Source organism: Belonocnema kinseyi, chromosome 6 (assembly GCF_010883055.1).
Source record: "Belonocnema kinseyi isolate 2016_QV_RU_SX_M_011 chromosome 6, B_treatae_v1, whole genome shotgun sequence".
Classification (NCBI taxonomy): Eukaryota; Metazoa; Arthropoda; class Insecta; order Hymenoptera; family Cynipidae; genus Belonocnema; species Belonocnema kinseyi.
In genome coordinates, this window is record NC_046662.1 from 136,634,032 (window position 1) to 136,650,469 (window position 16,438).

General features: G+C 37.3%; 1 protein-coding gene across 3 annotated transcripts in view; it reads right to left on the reverse strand.

Moving 5' to 3' along the window:
• The window catches only part of LOC117174994 (neuroligin-4, X-linked), a 450,915-nt gene that overhangs the window by 315,442 nt on the left and 119,035 nt on the right, over positions 1-16,438 (reverse strand). For 2 of the 3 annotated variants that reach the window (XM_033364481.1, XM_033364480.1), the window contains one exon: positions 15,265-15,440. In XM_033364481.1, the coding sequence (XP_033220372.1) occupies positions 15,265-15,440 (176 nt within the window). The remainder of the gene's footprint in view (positions 1-15,264; positions 15,441-16,438) is intronic. The other variant, XM_033364482.1, reaches the window with a different exon arrangement.

Consider the following 16,438-nt stretch of genomic DNA (forward strand, 5'->3'; position numbering starts at 1 on the left):
GACGGAAATACTATTAATTACTAATTTTGTAAATAAAATCTTTTTATATGTACGTATTTTGTTGAATAAATTGAATTCTTTCGGAAAAATTGAATTTTTTTTATTGGCCCTAATAATTTGGGACACCGATTTTTTCGAAAAAATGCCCAAATAAATGAACGAATGGAATTGCGAGCTCTATATTTTAGGAAATATCGTTAACTCGACTCATTTATTCACTCAAAAAATCTGGTGGTTTGTTCTAAAAGAAAAAAGATTATCCTGAAAAAATGGGGTGGCCCTATAAATATGGGACACACTGTATTGTCAATTATTGTTAAATTTGCTCTAGTTCGATCATCGATATTTATATTAAAGTTTGTGATAATCACGTCATTCAATGTATTGTTGTCTAAATAATGTTTTTATTTAACTATTAGAGAGACCTTAGAGAGTTATGTTGTGTTCGTGCTGAGTTTTTCTGATATTGTGGTGAAATTTGAGGTGAGTGGATTGTGGAAGTGTGCAGAAGGGTGTGGATGTGAGAGATTAATTGAGGGATCGTGAGATTGAAAACGGCAGGTGGGTATTTTGGAGGATTAGGACAGACCGCGACGGTCGATAAATACAGGGAAGCATAGAAGGCATAGAGGTAATTGGGCTTTATGAAGAAAAGCAGGAGAAAAGGGGAGAGGAATTAAAGGAAACTAGGCGGGAAATGGCTGAACTTAAGAAAGAAATTTAAAAATGCAAAGGAATCAGGGGAAAGTTAGAAAAGAGGATTCAGTCATTGGAACAAAAAATAAAGAAGCTGGAAGAAGATAATTATAAAAAGTTAGAGGAGATGCAAGGTAGGATGAAAAAACTTTAAATCTCGAACCGGGATTGTGGTGGGGGCGAGAGTGGGAATAAAGAGATGGAAAGGCTGAGAAAAATAAAACAAAGAATAGAAAGCAAAGAGAGAGAAGAAAGAAAATTAAACATAGTGATAAAGGGTATAAAATTAGAGGGGAAAGAGCCAAAGAAAGGGGTGGACGAAGTACTGAAGAGGATTGGTGCTAAGGTAGAGATAGAGGAAATGCGAAATGTAGGAAGGGAACAGCGAAGAAGCGAGATAATGGTACTGGTGAAACTAAAGAAATGGGAACATAAGAGGGAGGTGATGACAAAGAAGAGGTTATTATATGGAAGCCCAAAAAGAATAGAGGATTTTTTGAAGTGGTGATACAAGCCGGGGTGTAGGTTGTGACCCGACTTGGTCAGTGGCCCCGACACGTGTAGAACGTGGGAGCCACTGATCACGTGTTGAGGTCTGGCGAGCCCCTTTTTTTCTTTAGGGAAAGTTTCCCGTCGTCAAAGAAGGTTTGGGCCTACATTTGTAGACCGCGTCTATTCCTTGCAAGGTTGCTTTGCTGGCGCTGGAGGTGAGCGCAGAAGCTCTTCCCCATCTAAGATGATGACGTCGTCATCATCGCTATCGTCCGGACGTGAGTGCTTGCGAGAGGAAGGGGTGCCTGTTGGCGAGGCAGCCGGAGCTTCGTAACGTCTGGAGTTATCCAGATGGCCCGAAAAAGCAGCGGAAGAAGTCGAGGGCCGGACGAAGTGGACCTTTAAGGAGTACGGAAGGCGAACCACCGAGCGAGCTATGGCTTTAGGATTGTGGGAGGAGGTAGAGGAAGAGGAGAGTCTGAGGTCTTTCACCTGTGGGTAGCCTGAAGCCTGATGGGCCTCGCGGAGGGCGGCTAAGCGACGGCGGACACGGATGCGCTTGCCGGGACGGAGATTTCTTGATTTGCTAGACATACATCTGGCTAGGAGGAGCAGGAAGAGGAAAAGAGAGAGCAGGGATTCGAGGCCTCAAGAAGGGCGTACCGCACTCCAAAGAATTTAGCAGAGTGATCTGGGGCTGCTAGGAACTTACCGGCCCTGTAGTGGATAGGCAAAGAGAGGGCGGGACTGCTGAGAGCGTACCGACCCAGAAGGATAAGAGTGATATGAGAGAAGCGAGGCGGGGCTGCAAGGAGCGTACCGACCCTGAAGTAAAAAAAAAGAGTTTGTAGCGAGAAAGAGCGACCTGGAATTATTGTTGGTATTCGAAAGCACTTTATTCTCAAAAAGTGGTACTAAGTACCGAAAGCGACCAGGGGATTGAGGTTACCCTACTGGAATCCCGAATAGAAGTGCATGCCTATGCTTGCACGCACCCGCGTTTATGTCCGTCAGCCGAGAGGCGGGCCGGCCGCCGATTGGCGCGTTCCTCTCGGCCACTCGCGTTGTGGATGGAGGGGCGTAGCGGCTGCCCTGTCCATCCTTGCCATCGACGTGTTTGAGCGCGCAACTCGAGGTCGGACTGGCGACAACATGGCGCGTCGAACGAAGTTTCGAGAATAGAGGAAAGTAATAATACCAATTGGTACGGAAAATAAAATATAAAATCGAGACAAAATCTCAAGTATAAAATGAAAAATGTCTAGCGGAAAAATATAAGACTAAAAGATTAAGGTCACATGTAAAAGATATAAGAAAAGGTAAATCACAAAAGATGAAAATACAAAAATAGAGAATATAAACTTAAAGATAATTAAAAGGTGCATGTATAAAAGAAAACCTAAAATTAAAATATCCGATATTGCAGGATAAAATATAGGACCATTATGTAATGAACTATAATTCCTACCAAGTAAAAATTGAAAGGTACAAAAAAATATAAAACTAAATTATAATTTCACGAAAAGGCGAAAGATATCGTTAGAAGTAAAAATTGAGGAAAATATAAAGCCTAGCGCTATAATTTTTCTATATGAAATACAAGGTAAACCAGAAACTAAATTTTAAAATTAAAATACAAAAATATTACAATAGAACTATATGTACAGAATGTCTAGTCCTCCTGTGTTCCTAACTCTGGGTATTATTAATAATAAAAGGGAAAAAATGGTAATTATTCAAGAAAACGAAACGGGGAATTTTATTTTACGTGTCAGTTACGTTGGGTTGGCGACCGCTGGTCACTTTTCCTAACAGAAGGAAGAGAGAAAGAAGAGAGAGAGAGAGAGAGATAGCGCGGCGTGAATCATGTCCACAAACCTGGCGCGTGACGGGGAAGCCTTCCGTCGCAGATGCGCCAGGTGTGTTTTTATGACACTGTTCCTTCCATGACTCATGGAGGGAAAGCAAGGTCGTCTTATTGCCACTTTAAAGCAACTTAACCCCGAAGGTTTTCCCAGTCTGGGTTTATGTTTTTTAAACACAGAATGGGAATTATTCATGGCAAATTAATTTAGAGTGGTTTTCAACTAGGGGGCCATAAAAATGGGCAGAAAGAAAATGGGAACAGATAGTAAGAAAGGAGGAAGATTTTTACTAGAATATAGCAGGATTGGAGAGAAAGCATAGGGAGTTTATGAGAAATTTGGAATAATGGGATGTAGTCGTAATGATGGAGACGCGGGTGGATGAAAAGGGATGGGGAAAAGTAAGGGGAAGGTTACCAAGAGGTTACAAATGGCAAGTGCAAAATGCAAAGAGGGAAAATGAAAAGGGCAGAGCAATGTGAGGATTGGTGATGGGAGTGAGGAATGAATATATAACAGGGAAGGATAAGAAAGACAGGAAAGAACAAAGAGAAGGGTTAATAGTAGAAGAGGTAATAATGGGAGGAGTGAAGTAGAAGGTAGATGGGGTTTATGTGAACAGTGATATGCAGGAGAAAGCAGAGGAAATGAAAGAAATGATTGAAGAAAATAAAAAAGAGAAAAGTAAAAAAGAAGGTGAAAGGGGAACGGTAATTCATTATGTGATAATGGATGATGAGGCAAGAGAGAAGGTTAAGAAACTAGAGGTAGGTGATTATATTTATTTGGATCACTTTCCCTTAATAGTCACATTAGAAAGACAAAAAAGCAATAGCAATATGAATAAAAGTGGAGCAAATGTAAAAAGTGTAGGAAAAGGGGATTGGCCAAGGGAAGGAAAAGAACAGTTTAGAGAACAGGTCAGAAATATCAAAATGGGAGAGGGAAATGTGGACGAGGAAATGGAAAAATGATTGGAGAAATAAAAATAGGATTAGAGTGCACAAACAAAAATAAAGTTAGTGAAGGGGGGAATAGAAGTATAAGTATAATAGTAAATAGAGAAAGAAAAAGAGTAAACCAAGATATTGAAATGGTAGAATGATCGAAATATTTTTTGGATTCGCTAGGAGTAAAGATAAAAGTTATAAAGGGAAAAAAATATGGTAGAGAAAGAGATGAGGAAGAGGAAATATCAAGGGAAGAAATAGTTAAGGCTTGCGGAATAATAAAGGATGAAAAGACACCTGGTATAGATGAGATTCCAAATAAAGTATGGAAATATGGAGGGGAGGAGCTAGAGGAATGGGCATGGATAATGTGTAATAGAGTATGGAGAGGCGACGGATAACCAGAGTTATGGAAAGAAGGAGTAGTAATACCAATAGTAAAGAAAGGCAAAGAAGAGGAGGTTAAAGATTAAAGGAGTTGACGCTGATACCAACACTGTATAAAGTATATGTAACTATTTTTTCGGAGAGATTGAAGATAGAAGTTGAAGAAAAAAAGATCGAGTAACTGAATTAGACAGGGTTTTGAAAAGTAATGGGGGTAATGGACAACATATAAGTTCTGAACTATCTTGTGAATAAGAGCATTAAAAGGGAAAAAGGGGCAATGAAAGCAATGTTCGTCGACTTAAAGGCGGCGTTTTAGTCATTATACCACGGCAAGATAAAAAAAGTTATGGAAAAAACCTTTCAAAAGGACCCCGCACTAAATGTATGGGAAAACGGCTTTCGGTGGATTTAGCTGAAACTTTGTAATTTTTAAGGTTATAAGTGCCGGATGAAATATCCGTAAAAAAATCCGAAAAAATGGACAGTTTTAGCGCTATGCGGCGCTAAGCACCCATGATCAGCGAATAGAACCAATCCCAGTAGCTTTTGCGAAATATTAAACTATTTCTGGCTCTTGATTCGGGTTCGCTCGTTCACCTCTATTAGCAGCGTCTAGAATCCTTTGTAGCAAGGAAGTTTGAGGATACTTTGAATGTTGCTGGTGACGTGCATAACCCAGGAACCATAAAACAATGCAATATGTGCGCAAGTGCCAAGAGTTCTGGCTCCTGACTTACATGTGCTGTAATAACCGAGAAGTGTTTCGTTATTGTCTGGTCCTATGTCATCGATCTCATTGAACGCTATCCACAGCTGGTACCTTGTCGCATTTCGGAAACGAGAAGATACTCGTACTCTGATCAAACCAGGTTCATTAAGTCGTGTATCTAGATGAAATTGAAATTGTGACTTGAAATTGTGGTAGTTAAAATTCATGCAGGCGATTTCAATTTGAATATCCGTAGCGCATATTGTCCACTTCTACGCACGCTTGCACAATATTTGGCTCACGTGCTCTCACTGTATATTCTCTTACAAGCTCTGCTGTAGCGCATTGCATCTCGATAACAGGATGGTCTCGATTAATTATGGCACCAGCAATATGAAAGAAGTCCCTTAGATTGTGTACATGAGCCATCGGAATGGTTTTCTCGAAGAACTTGAAAATGGACTTTATGTGGCCATTTCTAGATTCCACTATCCATCTAGATTTCGTTATTAGCCGAGCTTCGTTTGCTTCTTCCGTTACCAATTGACTCTGTCCTTGTTGGAGAAATGGTGGTATCTTGGACACAATTCCTAAGCGTTCTAAAAGTAGTTGGGCATCTCTATATCCACTGTCCTCTTTAAAAATATCACCAATGTCGAAAAATTCTCTCATACCTTCCACATCTCTTTCAAATTCGTTAATGAGCGTTTGTGCGTCATTGTTCCGCGAGTCAGAAAAATATGGTCCTTGTATTTCAAGTATGTATCAGTCTGGAGCAACAATGAGAGCAGGTTTTACGTTCGTTGGCTAATGATGTCACGTGTCTTTCAATGAATTCCTCTCTGCTTATCGCATTAAATCCAATGTTACCAGGCACGAATCGCTGCATTAAAGACTCTCTTACAGTAGAAATGGCCATGCTTGTAGCTTGCCGGCTAGAATAATGAAAAATCACTTTCAGAAATTCATCAGAAAGACCTTGACGCATTTTGCAAAGGAAAGTCAGCAGATCTGTTTTCCTCACGTATCTGGCACCATGTCCATGTAACTGCGGAATAGGATCACAAAATACATACAATTTTCTAAATTGTTCCTTTGTTACAGGAGCTATAGCTTCAAACTCTTCATCAGTTAAACTATCCTCATTATTAAACGCAGCGGCCGCATGAACATTTGCTTCGTTACGAAGTTGCTGCAAAACAGAAGTAACTGCTTTCCCGGAATTCTATACGATTTATTAATCGCTTGTAGTCCAGGAAGCAAGGAGCCTAAGATGAAACCATGTTCATCCAAATGATTTAAGCATGCTCTTGTTTCTTCCAGAATGAAAATGTCCATGACAATAAAAGCGTTACTCTACATTCAATTGAAAGCCTTGGAGTATAAACATCAGCATTACAGAACATGCACGTTTGCCTGCCTGTTTGTGTAAGAATATTCAGTCTTAAACAGCCTGGGTCACGTTGGAGCTCCTCTATCTCATTGCGAATCGATTGATTGCATTTGAGACATAACCTACTCTCATCGGCGAGTTTAAGTGGTGGTCTTCGAAGTTAAAGGCGTCTAAAAATTGCAATGTTTTGCCTATCAGGATTATTATTTCCATCAATTCGAGCCATTTGTCCTGGTTGATAGACTCTATCGCACACATAGCAATTAACTCGAACTCGGAATGCCATTTTTTAAACCATAATAGAAACAAGCTCTTATGGTCTTGAAAGTCAGAGAAATGCATTAATAAAACGAACAAAATAAAACAAATAAACACAAGAAACTAAACACAAAAAGGGAATAAGAAATACAACACAATTAATACAGAAGGGAACAGATAGGAATTTTTTTTCCTAAGCTTACCAACAAAATTACTATCCGCTCTCGAGACCTTTCACAAAAGAAATGACAAGCATACCATCGACAATGGAAATAATAAGTGAATGCCGAGGTTTCAACTTTTTTAAAGTCATTAGCCCTACTTTCAGTTCGTCGCTCATTCTGAAGTCATTCGCTTTTTGCTTTAAAAAGTGACAGTCGTTCATCATGCAGCATTCACTTATTATTTCCATCCACGACCACTTCTTGATGCGTGTTTCGTATACAGACATCGCTTGTGTCGCTAAAGCTACTAGGATTGGTTTTACTCACTGATCATTGGCGCTTAACGTTCGGCCCTCTGGCGAAGGGTACACTGTTATTATCGATGTGCGCACTAGTTACTAATGTTACTTTGGATACCATTTCTGTCTTCAAAAAAGTGATTAATTAGTCAAGTTAAAATCTTGGGCGCTTAGCGTTTGATCGTTTTGAGAAGCGCGCTATATGAGTCAACGGTGTAGGCGAAAATATGACAGACCACGATCTGAACCGTGATTTCTATGTTGACATCGCTTTTGTAACAAAATCTGTTGTAATTCGTTTCATTCACTGAATGTTTTCGACGTGTATGTATTTAAAAAAAATTAATATTCGATTATTCCAGAATTTTTGTATATATATGGCCGATAAGCCAAAATTTATAACAAGGTATTTTACGGTTTAGATAAGATGCACTTACCTTGCTATAAAGTAATTATATCTAAACTTACGCTACTTCCTCTTTTTTATTCTAAATTTGTTACAAAATAGAAAACGGGGATTAAAGAACAAGCAAAAATGAAAAGTTGAGACAAACGAATTATTGATTTGAAAATGGTTAAGATATAATATTACCATTGACTAATATCAAGTTTAGGTGAGTGATATTTGTTAGTTTTGTTAATATTTAATTCGATATATGCAGCATGAAACTGCCCGAATATTTTGAGAAACCTTGTCTTCGTTTCCACCCTTTAAGAAAGGAAAAGACTTTAGTGAAGAGTTTAAAAATAATATTGAGAAAGAAATAAGGGATAGTAATAGTATTTGTGGAAACTTACTAAAGATTTATAATGTATTTCTGCTTGGAATAAGGCCCCTTTTAGAGACTCAAGAATCCTGATCAGGGACTCTGTTCGTAAGGTTGGGCGATTTTCCTTCCTTTGCTATTGTATAGTGGCATAATAGGTTTGTGGTGCGTTTTGTTACGAGGGTTTTCTTGTTTGTGAAGGGGGCTCACAGAGTTTAATTTGAAACTGACGTTAAAGTTATTTTAATCATTTGATTGATATTTCATCTATTAGACATATTCTAAATGTTGTTTTAAAAGTTCCGGTGAGTTCTTGGGCAGCAGTTCGATGGTAGAAATAAACTTGTCGTAACCCGCCAATACGGGGGTATATTTAGGCAAAAGCCTAATCAGGGGAGGAAAACTTTTCCCATAGCTGACCATTTTCTGACATTAATTTATGGCTCGATAATACAGATCTTGAGATATTGCATAGGTAGGAGACCACGCGCCAGTCTTCGCAATGCATTTCCTTGAGCTGTAGTCGAAGACCACATATCATTATGATGTTCATGGCCTTTTCACCAATTGGGCCATAGTGGATGGGCCTCACGTATACCTTCGTAGGGCTTGCTTCCTTCTGATTGGTGATGACGTCGATGACTGCGTATTACATGATTCACATTATTACTTGATATTTCTTAGAATTTAACATAAAATTTATAATATGATTCAGACTATAAATATTAAATGTGTGTAACAATAATAATTGATAATAATTGATCAGGGTGATTAATTATGTAAGATAATAAAAATCAATTTATAAACAACTCAGTCTTCGTATATATAATATAAATTGGTTCATGCATCTATGGTCGGCATGATAGGGTGTTTCGAATAACCCTTCACTAATCGAAAAGTGTTTCTCAGAAAACATATTCGAAGAATACTTTTATGGTAGCGATAAATTACAGGTTCTGCGTATTTTATATCATTGACATTACCAATTTATTATTATTATAAATAAGTAAATATTAGGTGTATAACGGTCACAGGCCGTGACAGTATTAAATAAGTAGGTGATTCTTTACATGGGATTTAGGTTCCAGTGATAATAAAACGTTTTAAATCAGACGTTTCGACTTATATGAGAATTCTCTATAGTGATTCGTGATTCGGTTATCGAGAGTGTGCAGCTCATGTAAAGAAACCCTAACTTAAACAAAAAAAGATTCGCTTCAAAATTGCCAAAAATGAATAGCAGTATGGACCACAGATCGCGATACAGGCATTGCTTGCATTAAAATTGAGAGTTAACTCATAACTTCAGTCGAGTTAATAGAACTAAATTCTAAAAATTGCTTAGAAATTGATTAGAAGTATAATTTGTTTCTCGAAGTCTTGAAGGATGATGTCAGGCCTCGAGTATGAAACAGAGGCTGCCGTCCAAATTCATAGTTAACGAAAATTATGCACTTTTCGTTTTGGACAATTGATTCTATCTCACATGAGCTTTCGGCAGAGCAGGGTCGCGTCCAACGCTGTAAGAGCGACAAATGGGGTAAGAAAGGACTCTTTGGGCTGCATTATGTCCCTAGAGAAACGTCATAACGTTAAAGAGTGATTAAGACACATCTTAACATAAAATACGGTCACGATTTACCAAGTTCGAAATGACACTATCCTGGCTACCGAAAATTAAGCCCTCTGTACCTAAATTAATCCTTATTGATATGATCAAAGCAGAATTTCGCGCCTTCAAGAAGGACTGTTGCTTTACGTTTCTGTAAAATTTTCCGTGCATTTTCTTGTCGAGTAGCTATTGAAAGAAATTGTCAACATATGTTTTTTTGACTTTGCCCTCTTTTTAACTTTTAGGTCTGGACCTTCTACTTCGCTGCTTTATAAAAAACGCTGCTTTTACAATCATCTCGTGTTTCCTGACCATTTTTAGGTAAGGCTCTCTACCGTTCGCAACGATTGAAGCTGTCCTTAGAACTATTTGGTTATGAAGAAATTAAAAGTGTAAAAGTCCGTGTCTGCTCTAACGGCATGGGTTGTATAATCTAATTGATTTTTAAGCTCTTATGCATTTGCATGATCTTACACATGGCTATATCAAGGGCCGTATGCTCGTTCTTATCCAATAAACCACCCTAAGCGAGTAGAGTAGAACCAAGACAGCAGGCATGATAGGGGGCCATCCATATAACACGTCGACATTTTAGGTGGGGGAGTAAAATTCCACGTTTGACTGCGAGGGGGCCGGGGGGGTCTGTCTAGAATCCACGTAGAGACTTATTTCCCTAAATCTGCAGAAAATATATTGAAATGAGACAAGGTGTATTCAAACTTTTATATTTTGCTTGCGCATCGTTCTATGTATAACACTCCTCCGCCTTCATTTATAAACTATTGAAAGTTAGCGGTTATACTATGGTGTTTCGGTTAATAATGCTGAATTTGCTAAAAGACGGCGTTACTAATACGTTTGTTGGTGTAGACTCATGACGTCTATGGCGTTTTGAAGATTCGACATATGTCACCAAAAGCCAGTTTGTTCTGGATTGTCATTTTGCAAAGAACATATTTTTTGAAAGCTTTGAAAATTTCGAATTACGTACATGAAAAAGCCATTTTGCAGGAAAGTATAATAAAGTTCTTTCATTTGAAGAAAACGGTTACTGAAAGTTATAGATTATTTGTTGAAGCTTACGGGGAAAATGTTATAACCCAAAAAACTTGTGAACGATGGTTTCAGCGGATTAAAACTGATGACTTCGATATAAAAGACAAGGAGCGTCCAGGTCAGCCCAAAAAGTTTGAAGATGAAGATATGCAAGCTTTATTAGACGAAGACTCAAGGAAAACGTTGAAGCAAATAGCAAATGCATTGAATGTTGCCCAATCCACCATTTCCGAACGTCTACACGCATTGAGAAAGTTCCAGAAGGTAAGGAAATGGGTTTCATATGAATTGAAAGATAGAAACTTTGAAAGGCGAAAAACCATTTGTAAAATTCTGCTATTCAGACAGAAAAGAAAAGGTTTCTTCCATGGGATTGTGACAGGTAATTATATGTAGATCTATTTTGACAATTCAAAGCGAAGAAAATCATGGGTGGACCTAGGCCAGCCTTTAACGTCACAACCAGTGCGGAATGTACATGGAAAGAAGGCTTTGTTGTATATTGGGTGGGAGAATAGGGGAGCTGTGTATTGCGAACTACTGAAATCTGGTGAAACGATTACTGGCGAACGCTACCGACAACAGTTACTTAAATTAAACAAAACATTGCAGGAAAAACGAGCAGAATACGCGCAAAGACACGAGAAAGTCATTTTTCAACATGACAATGCACAGCCTCATGTTGCGAAACCAGTCCAAAACTATTTGGAAAACATTAAATGGCACATCTTAGCCCACCCGCTTATTCCGACCGATGCAGCACGGACTTTCAGAGAAAAAATTCCAGTCTTCAAAGAAGTGAGAATTGTAAAACTAAGAATATTTTTACGACTACTTTCCCAAGCTAATCCGAATTTTGCAGCCTATTCATTACTCGTTTTGGACTCCTTGCTTTTGAAGACTAATAATATCTATATTTTCATCAAATATGTCCACGTGGACATGGATATAGATGGCCTCTAGTCGCCGAAACTTTGTTTAACGCCGACAGATTTGAATACCAAATAACCTTACCATGTTTCAGATTAATGTTGGGACTCTTGTCCATCCCAAAGTTCATAAAAATCTCTTCTGTGTACTTCTTGACGATTTTTAAAGCACCCTGAACGTTCCTTCCAGCAGAAGCGTAGATCTCCAGCTCATCCATGGAAAATACATGCTTTCTATATAAAATACATTGTGCTCGCAAAAATTAGTTTCGCTACAGAGGTATGCAAAAAAAAATACAAAGTGCGAGGGATAGATTCAGAATTATGATGCAAATATCAGGGGGCTAATGGTATCGCCATGAAGGATTCGTCTGTGAAAGATATCGTTCTTTTTTGCCACACGATAATTTCTAGATAAGATAGTATATCTAGTTTTCCAAAGGATAATCAATTTCTCTATCCATCTCACTACGTGTTGATAAACCTTCAAGTTTTCTAATAGACAGACGATAAGTATATAAGAGGCTGAATCGAAGGTTTGTCGGTAGTCAATCCATGCCATTTACAGAACGCGGCGATGGGCTGCTGCGTTTTTTTACGCACACCCGTCAATTAGCAGGTTCCCTCGGCAGCCTGCTACACCTTTTTTAGAGGAACATTGCTCGTACATCTCTCTCTATACTGTCTCAATTCTTCGAACTGTCCTGTTTGTTCAGGACCCCTGTAAAAATCTTCCGTAGTGTGCTTAAACAAATTATTCGTTTCTAATACTTCGGATTGCACAACCATAATATGAATATGCAGGCCAGATGTGGGTGTGTTAAAATAAACATCTTCCACTAACAGTTCTTGATCAAATCTGGTTCTGGAGTGAAAAAGTTTTTCGTGTCCCTAGGTATTTCTTTCACCTCTTGGGCAGTGATTCATGGAAATTCCTCGTCAGATGTTATAAAATTGTCGAAAGAATCTTTTAAGCTGTATTCACTTCTTTGCGCCATATAACGACCCTATTTTGTCTGCAATATCTTGCTTGATTGTCAGCAGCTTTGATTATTTCAGTGTGTGATTGGGATCCTCAGTTCTTGGGCGACCTTTCGTACCCTCTCTTTGAATGGTCTATCAGATTTTATGTAGTCAACCACGTTCTGAACACGGGTTTCAATTGGTGGTCCAGAGATTGGACTCCTCCGAGATATATTCATGAAGGGAGGCATCCATTTCAGCCAAATCCTGGGACTATGAAGAAACCATCATGTCAATGTTCATCTTGTCCTCTTCTTCCTGTACAGCTTGTTCGTACATTGGTTGGTGAAGCAAAATGTGCAAAAGCTCCGGGTGTTTCCAGCACCACAGAGTGTGCACACGCGCCATAAAGCTGTCGTGAACAGAGATAATGCTGGCTTTGTAGCAATTTGGAAAGTAATTCTTGAGTTGATTCGTTCACACAATGTGGCCGTTTCGTCGGTTCATCGTAGTGTTTCCTTCTAAATTATTTTCAGCACGCCGAAATCTAGAGTGATCAGTACTGTTTACCGAAACATTGTGTAGCATTTTCCGCGTTCGCCGAGCATCCCAGAGTCATCACTTAACACACCTCATGCGGGTGTCTTTCAGCCTTCTGGCATCCTTGTGATGCTTCGCTTATGGGTTCTTTCTTCAGGACCATCCCTGGACGACATTCCGCAACTGCTAATTAATTACTGTAACCATATTCAGCAAAGACCCTTGGTACAGAGATCCTCTATCCGTTCGATTCCAAAGCATCCGAAACCGAAACCTGCGCTGCAGGTTCGTTTTATCCAATTCTCACATGAGAACTAAGTAATCAATTCCCCGAAGCTCTAATATAATTTTGATTTTATCGCACTAATTCTAGAAAAGGCAATTTTTGCCACTTTTAAAAGAATAAAAATTCCACCCAAAAATGCTTGCACATCCTGTTTCTCCTTTTTACACGTTTCGGAGATTCCAGTGGCTTATTTTAAGATAAGAATGAAAAAAATCGTAATACGAGTTTTTTAGAAAACTAATTTTTTCATTATTAACTATCACTAGATTCGTATTTAGTATAGTTTAACCAATTTTATTTTTTTAAACCTTGTTTTCAGTTTAATTATAACGTAAAGAACAAGTTTAATGAGAATATTAGGGTTACTAAACTTCAAAATAAGGAAAAAATTATTTTCATTTCTAAATAGATAAAAAATCATTTTTAACGATTAAAAATCTCATTGTCCTACTTCCTAAAATCTATCAAAGTATATGCCTCCCAGATGTTTATCTCGAGTGCTTTAATGCATTTTTCCAAAACAAATGTTTTAAGTCGATAAAAGTAGATAATAATAGCATTTACTTCAACATTTTTACTGAAATAGAAACGAAAGTTTAAAATAATAAATGTTGAAATTTGTTTTTATCGATTTTAGACATTTTTCTTTACATTGAAGCTGAAGAACCTTAATATTCTAGTAAAACACGTTCTTGGCATTGTTATTGAACTAAAAAAAAGTTTAAAAAATACAATGAAGGTAGTTACACTAAATGATATTTTGGTTTGGTATTTTGGGAAAATGATTGGAGTACACATAAAATAAATCTAGTAAAAACATATTTTTATAAATTTCTGAAAAGCTGAACAATTTAGAACTATGAGCTGCTATATATATGTTGCGTCATTTCGAGAAAAATTAAATTTTTAATGAATAAAAATGAACACATTTTTTATCAGAAACGCATTGTATGTTTAATTCCCCTTTCCTGGCTTGAAATAACCGAGGGGGATCCTAGAAACACGTAAAAAGGAGAAAGTGGATGTGCAAGCAATTTTGGGTTAAACTGAATCGAGCCATTGAGAAGAAAAGATAATGAAATATAGTAAAGTTTTCATAATTGATGTTATATTAAATGTTATATTAAAAAACAGTAATATTTCTTATACATAAGGCAGCAAAAACGTGGAATATGTAAAAGGACCGTTAGAGGAAATATACGCATATAATCGAGGCCAATTTGCTGAACAAAGAAAATTGAATCGGTCGAAAAATCGAACCTTTCTGGATGTACTTCTAGATCAATCTAAAAAGTTCGTTTAAGTCCGTTGAGAGTGATGTTGGAAGAAAATTAAATATAATAATCAATGATTTAATTGATTAATTTAATCTGTCCACAATGAAGCTACTGTGTTTCAGCTTGCTTTCCGCTTTCATTTCCCCCGCGACTTTTTCTATTATGGCAATGTGATAGTTTATTAGCATACGTCAGTTTGACATTTGACGAGATTGTCTTTGATATGAAGTTGTCACCCTTGCATGGAAATGCTTTACCATTGATTTTAAAGATATTAGGTTTTCTCTATAGATCAAAATAAATGAATTTTTAAAAGCGTTATGAAAAATTTGGAAATTAATAACACTTGATGACGTTGTTTTAAGATCCTAATAAAAGAATAATTTAGTTCTAAGTGAAGTCTCAAATTGTTTAACTTTATCGCTTTATGTTTGTATTCAATAATTTTGAAAATTTTTAATCAGGAATTTATCAACTTGTGACTTTTAAATTTTATGAGTTATATAAGTCAATATGACTTCTTTGTGTTTCTTCATTAATTATAATAATTATGGTCCTTGCCTCGTTCAAGCGTTGCATAGAAGGAATATAAATTTATTCAATATGATTATAACTTACCCATCGCTGGTGCATATATGTTCAAATAGAGACAATCTTCACTTTGATTTTTTAGATGTGGTAGTAGTCTCTTTAGGTATTCTAGCCTTCCTTTGGGCATTCGTTCTAATGCTTTCTGTTCATTTGATATGTCTGGAAGATTTTGAGGGCACACTGGAGCAACTGAATCAGACAATCTAAAATAATGCAATTGAAATGATTTACCGATATAATGTAAGCAACTATTAACGAGAAATTCAAGTCCACTGGCTGTGATGTTAGAAAAGAAGTAAAGAAAAAAAATGGTAGCTTAATAAATGAATAATAAATTTAGAGTTTAAATTATTATACGTTAATGAGCCTGAAACGAATATGTTAGAAAATGTTGTATGGCTCACAGACAGTGAAGTTTTTTTTATTCCCCATCGCACTTACTTCCTTTCTCCCCAATTTCACCACCAACGTACACGATTAATTCCATGTGCACAGTTTCGGCACCTCCCACCGCGATTCCTATAAGTTCTCTCCGTGTCAATGGCTGACTAATGAAAAAAAGACAACCGAAGAGCGGGATGTTTGTATTGAGTATTTTATGATGACGTTAAGGAAATGCAAAATTTTTCTAGAAAATCTTCTAAACGTAAAAGTAGATCATAAATATATGAGAGGTAATATTTTGAAAGTGTAGAATCCATTTTCCCAATCATATTAAAATCTTTTGTCGACTACCGACATTTCGTTGTCACGAAATGATAGAAAATATCCAAAGTTTCACGTTAGATGCACTTGAACCGCAAATTTTGGATATTTGCTCGTATTTCGCGAAAATGAAAGGTCTTCAACTAATAAAAGGATAAAAAAACAGAACGGCGAAAATGCATTCAACACTTGAAAAGACTACTATTCAGACCTACATAACTTACCTTTACGTTACAAATATTTTCTAAAAAAAAGTCATGGGCAGTGCTTTTTTGACTGTATTGCATTGACATTTGGTGTGCAAATTCTCGTACATCAACAAAAAAACTGGAAAAAAACTGGCATGCATGAAGCGCTAACGAGCCGCGACTTTTCCAATTGCCCAAATGTAAGTACCCGCACATTACGATTCATACAAGAATTAAAATTAAATAACCGTCTAATAAACTTCGTTGTATTAGAATTGTCAGAAATTTTGCACCTCAGTTTTTAATCA